We start from the raw sequence: 9,228 nt of genomic DNA on the forward strand, positions 1-9,228 counted from the left end.
CAAAGATAGTGATTCAAAATGGAAAGGTGGATTCAAATTTAATGCTGATTCTTTGATAAAAAAGCCAATGTCAGTTCTTGAAAACTTCCGTGATTTTTCCTCTTTGTGCAGAGAAAAATTTGTGAAAATTTCGAGGAATTATATACATTGATCCATTCTCCTTCAAAAAAGCAAAATGTGAGCATAGATTTTTTAACACCACAAATGTTTTACGTGATCTGGTAGTTTCACCTACGATTTGGGGTTTGGCAAGGTTTGGCACTATAGATCCAAAACGAAAAAATAAAAATGATGTACCGATATTGCTAACGGCAACATTATCTCCTTCACTTATCTTCCCTTTGGCCTGGCTGGCCACAGGCCTCTGGACTACAAAGTATGCTAGGTTGCCTACCCGGTTCTGCCACGTTGTTTAGGGGTGAAGGAGGGATGATGGCTACGGCAGGGACCAGTTCTATAGGACCCTGGACTCCCGTAAGAGTCAATGTAAAAATTCGTGAGCAGGTACTAGTGCTGCATTCTCGCGTAGGATCCTCGCAACTCACTGCTGTTATCAGTTGTTAGACTTCATTAAAATCCGTAGGATCGCGTATAACTGCAAAAAATCGAATTTTTCAGCGTATTTTTACATGCGGCGGGTCCTTCCTTGTCGAAAGGGGTCGAAAAACGCCAAAAATATACTTATTTTTCAAGAATTCAGCCGCCTTATGTGTTATTTTTCAATCTCCGGCTTAACCTCACTTTTGGAGCGGGCGATGGATGAGTCGAGGTTCGGGGGGAAGGATCCTCTGAGTTGACTAGGATCCTACGCGAGAATGCGCTGCAATCACCCGCTCACAACAGAACGGCGTCCTATAGAACTCGTCCCTGGCTACGGTCATAACTCTGTGATAACTGTAAACATTAACATAACCTCTCCACCAGTTCACATGTGCTGAAGTGCTGAACATTCGTCATTCCAAATATTATACGTTTTCATCTTTTGACACAGAAATTTTATTTTCCGATATTCAGTGTACCTAGTCCACAATATTATAGGTTACCTGTCGATCAGTTTTCTGTAATTTACCATTGGTTCTCTCCCAGGAGTTGACCTGGCATGCTAGTTACCTTTCCGACATCTATTAGAAATGGATCTAGAAGACTTCGATCAACCGAAGAAAATCATCCGGGCAAAAAAGGCCATAAATAAGAAGACTAAAGTACACATAGTTTTCGATGAGAAAGCAAGGCGGTGAGATTTTCAATCATTATTTGACTTCCTTTTCTAGAAATTGCGTTGTTTTTTTCCTCACCTTTTCTGTTTCAATTTTCCCAAAGAACTTTTGAAAATCTTCCTGCAAGACTATTCATAGATTCGCTTAAGTCATGATACAATGCCTATCAGGTGTGCCAATTCATGACTGGAGTGGTGAAGTTGATCTCTTGGCAGTGGTTTAGAATGTTGGTCGTTTGCACACTGAACATGATACATGATAAAAGTGCTTTGTTTATTCCGAAAGCGTCCAAAAAAATGTAAGAAAGGAAGGGTGAACTTAATTAGGCAATGGGATGTATTTCTGTTAAAAGGAACTAAGCGCCTAATTGAGTTCCTTTTGAGGATTTTAAAATCCCGGATAGCGCGTTCTGTCAAACGGAACTAAGCGCCATGTAGAAGCATTGCGAGTGTTGGACGGAATGAGCATCGCATTCTGCAACATCTGCCAATCCAAGCCCCCTCTCCCTCCCTCCCCCCCATGGCGCTTTTTGAGCTAAAACGCATATTAGTTCATAACTGGGAGGGGTGTATTTTCCATCATGTCTCAGTCATCACATTTTTTTAAAATGGTAAAGTTCTCTCTAAAAAGGCCCAACTATTTCTATGGTAATCTCTTGTTCAGTTTAAACTAAGTCATTTGTATATGTATTTTATCTTTTTTTAGGGATTATCTAACAGGATTTTCAAAGCGGAAGCAAGCCAGGAAGAAAAAAGCTGAAGAAGAATTCAAAGTTCTGCTGAAAGAAGAGAAAAAGCGCATAAAGCAGGAGGTACGGTTTATTCATCTCTCAGTGAAGGAGAAGCGCACACTTAACTCTCAAAAACAGTCCTAATCTCATTGCTGAAATCCAGGACCGACACTAGGACATTATTGATGAGGATATTAACGGTGGAAGTGCACAACCATGTATCTCCGTTGTAAAGTTTCAGAATTTCCACTCGTAGTTTATTTTTTTGCTTTTTACCTTTGTAGCCTAAAATTTTTGAAGAATATTCTGCTAAGAGAGTAGAAGAATCAAGGAAATTTTCAAGAAATTATGTTTACTGGTTTCTAGGAATAAGTAAAATTTATTGCTCTAAGGGATGTATGCAACGTCACAAACGGAGATATGTGATTTTGCACCTGAGCCATTGATTTTCATCTATTTGATCAAGTATGTAAAAGTGGCTTTCAAGCAATAGGTCTTAATGGCGAAGTTGACAGTCCTAACCAAGTTTTTAGCTCATTTTGGATCAGACACCAAAAGTTGGTATATGTAAAAGTGAATCTATTTTTTTTTACTGAATTTAAAGCACCAACTGCTGTTTTACTCTGTTCTAAAAAGTCTTTCTTTCAAAAATTTGGGTTCTTCTAAACTTATGCTGAATTTCATTTCATGAAGCTTGATGGTCCTATTTAGAACTAGTGGCTCAGTTTCCCCTACACTTACAATCGAACCTATAATTTTCTCAAGGGCCCACACACCAAAATCCAGTCTTTGAGGAATTTGTGCTGTTTGCTGTGCGCTCAATCTTTTAAACCCGAAAAACGTATGTGTCTAAGAATACCTTTGGAAACTAGTCAAAGAAAATTGAATAACGACGAATGGCACACTTTTTTCCGTATTTCTGAAGACTTAAATTTTGGCGTGTAGGCCCCTTAGGAAAATTTCGGTTCAGTTCTATTTCCTTTAATTTTAAGTCTCTCAGTAAGTCACACCTTCCCTATTTCCTTAAAATAAATATTTCCTTCCCCTTGTAGCCTTACTGTAGCCAAGCACGTGCATCACGAGACCCTCTTGAATCTTAGGAAACCACACAAATCTGGGTTGTTGTTCTCCACTCTAATTAAAACTCATGTTTCAGGCACGAGAGTCGTATATGAAACTAACGAAGAGTTTTGAGCCTGTTCCTGAAGTTGAGCATTTGCAAACAGAAGAGTATGATCTTGGAACTCATTCTGTATGCATTACAGAATTATCGACAGATGAAATTGCTAAGCACAATAATTGGATTGGAGCGAATAGAGTAAGTATTATCTTTGATGGGTCTGTTACACACCAGAGATACAAACTAACTAATGGACTCCTCTAAGGCATAATCCTTCAAAAATCATGTTTTTACGTATGCTAAAAGTCAGTCTTTGCCATCCATTTTCAAGTTTCCTGTGTTTGCGGGCACCCTTTTTTTTGTTATTGGCAACCATAATAGCCCAGAGAGGGATGTGAAAAATTATCAAATGAAATACACATGTTCCGATAAAAGTGAAAAAATATAGTGCTGAATAAGCAATGAGCGGATGATCAAGGTATCACTGTAGTAGTTTTGTGATTGACCCTTCATATCATTGCATTCGTCTTCCTATCGAATGATTGTAATGTGAAGAATTTCAATTTTCATTTATTTCCTTTACAGCCTGTAACCATTAAGGAAGAAGAGAAGAAGAAATGCCCTTAAAGAAAGAGGACGTAGATGAAATAGAAGGAATGTCACTGAAGCCCACAATAAAAACGGAAAAAGAGTCTGAAGAGGATAAATCACAATTTCAGCCAAATAAAAATTTAAAGAAACAAATTAGTAAAAATGCTGCTGAGCTGGCCAAGAATAGTAAGATTTTTAAGTTGAAGCAACTTATGGAACGTAGTATAAACAAAAGAAGATCCAGGAGTTTGAAAAATAAGAAGAAAAAGTTCTTAAAGCAACATCAAAAGGGTTATGGGAAAAAATCAAACAAGAAGAAGAAGAAAAGATAATCATATTTTTTTTTTTTTTTTTTCATTTTAAAGTGATTCTCAATGTGCCTCTTGTCTCTCCTCGATTTACTTAAATGCCTGTCATCCTCCAGGCACTCGCTTTTACAGGATACACATATTTTTTTTCATGAGGAAAATTTACTTTGTGCTTTGCGAGAGAAAAATGTCACATAACAAGAATGAGGTAACATTCTTTTTTTTTCTTTTCCAATTCCCAATCAATGAGGAAACTTTGCACATACTTTGAATATTGCAGATGATTCAAATATTTTTGAATCTTACAGTTACTTGGTTAGTTGATAGAAGAATTTTGAGAGAAAAAATTCAAATGTTCAAAGAACTTAATGGATATTTTGAATTTGTAATTTCTGAATTATCTTATTTTCCATGTTCTGACATCGTAATTAATTGGCTCAATGTTTAACATGCAGAATAAAGTGAGTCATTATCCTGAATCTTTATCTTATCAAAACTTTTATTTCCTCTTCATCTCAGCTTCACTCTTGAGTCTGTTCACAATTGAATTTTGGATCGTAAAAATCCACCAAGTCAGAAACTTAAAAACACCCAAATTTCATTGAAGGTGCTTAATTTTCATAGAAGCCATCGAAGATGGCGCATCTATATCAACTATCTATGCCCTAAAAGTTTCCAAAATTAATTGTCCTTAGACACCAAAAAGCTTTTTTTTCAGACCAACTTCTTCACTTACTGTGCAGTTTTTTGTCTCTTGAACATTTTCATTTCCCGAGTTAGTGTTTTCTTCCTTTCTGCTTCAATTCAGAAACAGATTTCTGTCAGCGATTGACCTCACATTTTTTAATTCTTTGAAAGAATGCAACCTATTTAAGTCATGAATCATGATTTTAATGTATTGACTAGCAGATATATCTCGTAATCAAGGTTATTGTTTTTCTCCACACACAAAACCTCCAGAATCTGGACTCAGGTTTATCCAATTAATCTAGTAACGGTACGCGGCTAAAAGATGGACCTGGAGAATACGGTGTTTAACATTATCAGCGATAAGTTAGGTGTGTAGATAGTGAAGTGTTCTTGTCTCCATCCATTATTCAGATTATTTGGTAATCCGTATCGCTTTGGTGTCAATTTATCAATCCTGATTATCAGTAATTTGGTCCACTTACAAAGTGAGCAAATTATCTGAACAGAGTTTGTGACATAAGGATACAACTCCGATAAAGGAAAAAAGCTTAAGATGTCTTTATTATGTAGTGTGTTTTCATCTTTTGAAATCTCATTTGACAAGGTTTCCCTCTACTGACCATGGTTCTCTTTGTTTACACCCTGGTTATTGAACTTAGCTGATTATACCATTGCAATCAAAATATTGAGGAAGATAGCACAGAAAAGTTTATCAAACAGTCAACCGTTGAAAGCCGTACTTGAGGCTTCAGCAAAAAAAAGCATAATAGAAAAATTTTGACTGAAGGCGGGTAAAAATAATTTCGTTAGTGTGATTAAAAAATTAAAGACAAGTAAATCTTTGAAAAGGCACCTGGTTGCAGGTTCATACATTTATTTTAAATAAATACTGTTGTGGAGAAAGTAAAACCACGTCAAGATTTCTGGTGCAATGTAATGTAAGAGAAAAATATACAGGGTAGATCGTTAAATTGATATCAAGGCACTGTGAATATGTACAATAAATTTTTTTCTTGACAAATTTTCCAAAGCCAGATAACAAGTCCAAAATTTACGATGATTTACTAACAAATAAACATGAGTCACTGTCTATATAATATAGGTCTTCAAATAAGTGGTAAAGAAAGGCGGGATCATTATAATAGATATTTAAACAGTGTTGAAATAACATCTATTGCTATGCAAAGTCACATTGGATAAGCATAAGTATAATACTACAGAAGGACTTCTTCACTGCACTTGCACCGCTGAGTGCATGGAGTCAAAATAGAACAGAGCGGCGTCACTTTTACACAAGAACAATCCACACAGGCCAGGCACTGCGCAACTCTTAGACATCCAATCCTCTGCCCAATGGTGGGCAATATGATGCAGAATTGTCTCAACTCAAAATATCCCATAATAAATGCATTGCATTAAACTACCTAAAGTCATGGTGCACTTTGCAGTAAGATCTCAAAACTCGACCACGGGAATGTACGACCTGTGTAGATTAGTCTTGATTTTAAATCTCTTTAACCCAAGATTTCTAAGCGAAGTAAAGTCACCTTTCCAATGTAATAAAGAAACTATAGGGAAAACTGATGACTGATGATAATTACTTTCCACAGTTTATAACACAGCAATTATTTTGTATCGAAAGTGATTTACAAGGACATTGCATACAAGGGGTTCGCACTCAGTCAATCAGTCAAGTTATGACAGCTGCTTCTCATTTCTATTACGATGTCGTACTCTATGGTAGAGCTATACCAAATGGTGTCATGCAACTGTATCGCAATCTGTCTAAAGTTATCTCCCATAAAAAGAGAGGGGGACAGAACCTTGATGAGCAGAAGTAATAAACTGGATGCAACGTCTAAGTTATAGCAATTGTCTCAAATTGTCAGCAAACATTTGTAAGAAGGGGCTGTTTTTTCTGCCAATCGCTTACATTACACTAAGTAGTTTCGCAGACAATGAGGCAGTTCGGCTGGTGAGGGATTGGCTTAAAAGCTATTGCACTATATGTAAAATTTCACCAGAAAAACGATGAGCACAATAAAAAGTTTTGAAAAAAATTGCTAAGGGGAGAAAATGCGATTTTAAAATCGTGCCCCTCAAAAACGTTATTTGAATCCGGGCCGTGGCGCGAACGCCGATTTTTGACGTCACACCTCAGGTGACCACCCTTGGTTTATTCCGAGTTAGTCCGAACAATATGGCTGCTGCCCGGTTTGTTTATTTAGCGAAAGTTTCTAGCTGTGTATTGTGATTTAGTGGTAAAATTTGACGAGAAATTTGTTGAAACATTTGGTTTCGTCCGAAATTAACTCTTTCTTGATGAAAAAAGGCGTTAAAGTTCGCGAAATTTATTCACCGGGCGACCGCGAGTGAGCATCGGCTATCGGAAACGACGGGCTCGTAAACAAACGAAGATTGATAACAGGAAGGATCCAAACAACTCGGAATCTTTTGATTTTCTTTACCTTTAAACCATTTCTGACTTCTACAAAGCATCTGAAAATCAGTTTTATCGTATTTTACAATCTGGAGCTAGAGTCTATCGGCTCATTGTGATGTGTATTCAGAGTATTCTGAAACAGAAAGTCAGTTGTCATAAGTTCACACCCAGACATTCTTTTCTTGGATCATTCGCTTTTCATTTTCGCCTCAAATCAAGTGTTTTGTAGTTTCCTTATCTGAAGTATGTGGTTTTGAATTCATACAAGAGTTTGAAGTTCATCTGTTTTAGCATTAAAGCCTATTGAGCCCTCAAACTTTACCGATATGATTACAGTTCAAGGTTCCTCTGGTCCGTACCAAGTGATTAGGTACACATCAAAGATGTGTCCTATGGTTCTTCAAATTAACAGTTCAGAAGTAAATTAGAGACTACAGTAACTTAATCCACTCCTGCCCTTTCCTTCAGTGTTTGTTCGTGTCTGTTCTTTATGCGTTACCACTCTAGTGCATACACCGGTAATGTAGGTTAGATAGGTATTATCGCATATTTTCTACTAGCAGTACCTTCTCTTAAGCGTTCTAATTTAGCAAAGAAATTCCACCAGTTGCAGAAAATTGTGTGCGTAATGAATAAGTGAATATGAATACCTCCTTTTGGTGACTCAAAGTTTCTCAGATCCGTCTTAAGGAGGTTTCGCATGTAGGTGCATGATCAGTTTTGCCAGATGAAATTACTGCCCTAGCAGCTTCAAATTTATACTTTGATCTCTGATTCACTAATAAATGACACTTTATGGTGTCATTTATATTTAATCAGATCAAAGCTAATGCGACAATAAATCATCAAAGGTCCGATTGAGGAAGAAATTTTCCGGTGAGTGCCACGGCTGAATCAACATTCCAACTAGACTTGCGAAGGTATCAACCAGGAAATGATCATCTGTCTGGAAGTGAAATTTTTTTCATTGCATCATACAGTTTAACAGGTAAGATAATTATAATTACTGAGGTACTATCAGGTTAAATACACAAGTTTAGTGTAACATTTAGATTTAAGTATGTTTAACTTTGTGGATAATGATTAATGAAAAAGCGTGGAAAAGTAGTGGCATGGCTAATCTGAGAAAGTACTTACCTAGATTCACTAAGTTTTAGTCTGATTGCTTCTCTTGATGTCCTAATGGAAAAATTATTCGACAAAATTTCTGAAATGTGTGCGATATTTATATCTTCTACATGCCGAAAATTTTGTGAATATGTAGAGCGTTAAGTCAACTTGTTTTCCATTTAAAATCTAAACTGAAAGTAGAAGTTTTGAACACCGTAGTCAATACGTAATTGAGGCACTGGATGCAAAAAGGCCCTTTCTCGGTTGCAGTGTTTGAGAGTCACCTCTAATATTTCATTCTTTGAAAGGAAAGTGAATGCATCAAGTGAACTAGTTGACTCTCAATCAGAAATACCATGAATAGTAGGATAATCATCTCATAATTGTCTCTTATATATGAAAATAAAAACTCTGAAAGTTATCTGAGAAAGCACTTGAGATCGATTTCCATATTCTTAGATGAAGCCTGCGTTTAAAATCACAATATTTCAAATTTTCCATAGTGCTTAAGGCCTGCAGCACAACCTTATCTTTCAAGGCAGGAAAAACACCATGGAACCTCCATCATTGCCAACTTCCAGCTTAAGGCTTTCAGATTACTTCATCCGTGTCTCAGTGGAGAGAAGCTGTAGGATTAACTCATTCCCACGATTTCGTTACTTCACCTACATTTCATGTTGTACTCCTCTTCAAGTATATGACTGCAGATGAGCAGATTTAGAAATTTTTAATGCACTCCGCATCTAAGAAATGAAAGAGCCTTAATAGAATTATCACTTACCATATAGGTATCACTTCCTCATGAGTCTATTTGGGTTGATACCTTCGCAAGTCTAGTTGGAATGTTGATTCAGCCGTGGCACTCACCGGAAAATTTCTTCCTCAATCGGACCTTTGATGATTTATTGTCGCATTAGCTTTGAACTGATTAAATATAAATGACACCATAAAGTGTCATTTATTAGTGAATCAGAGATCAAAGTATAAATTTGAAGCTGCTAGGGCAGTAATTTCATCTG

General features: G+C 36.7%; 1 protein-coding gene across 1 annotated transcript; it reads left to right on the plus strand.

Moving 5' to 3' along the window:
* Positions 1-897: 897 nt before the first annotated feature.
* vito (nucleolar protein viriato) lies at positions 898-3,947 on the plus strand. The gene is made up of 4 exons (XM_019043059.2): positions 898-1,234; positions 1,923-2,028; positions 3,104-3,265; positions 3,653-3,947. Exons 1-4 carry the CDS (start codon positions 1,131-1,133, stop codon positions 3,692-3,694), a joined length of 414 nt encoding a protein of 137 aa, XP_018898604.2. The 5' UTR covers positions 898-1,130; the 3' UTR covers positions 3,695-3,947.
* The last annotated feature ends 5,281 nt before the right edge of the window (positions 3,948-9,228 follow it).

Source organism: Bemisia tabaci, chromosome 4 (assembly GCF_918797505.1).
Source record: "Bemisia tabaci chromosome 4, PGI_BMITA_v3".
NCBI classification, from domain to species: Eukaryota; Metazoa; Arthropoda; class Insecta; order Hemiptera; family Aleyrodidae; genus Bemisia; species Bemisia tabaci.

Coding starts and splice junctions, on each gene's coding strand:
- vito (XM_019043059.2), top strand. CDS start 1,131: ATGGATCTAGAAGACTTCGATCAACCGAAGAAAATCATCCGGGCAAAA. Junction 2,029..3,103: donor AAAAGCGCATAAAGCAGGAG/GTACGGTTTATT, acceptor CTCATGTTTCAG/GCACGAGAGTCGTATATGAA. Junction 3,266..3,652: donor ATTGGATTGGAGCGAATAGA/GTAAGTATTATC, acceptor TTTCCTTTACAG/CCTGTAACCATTAAGGAAGA.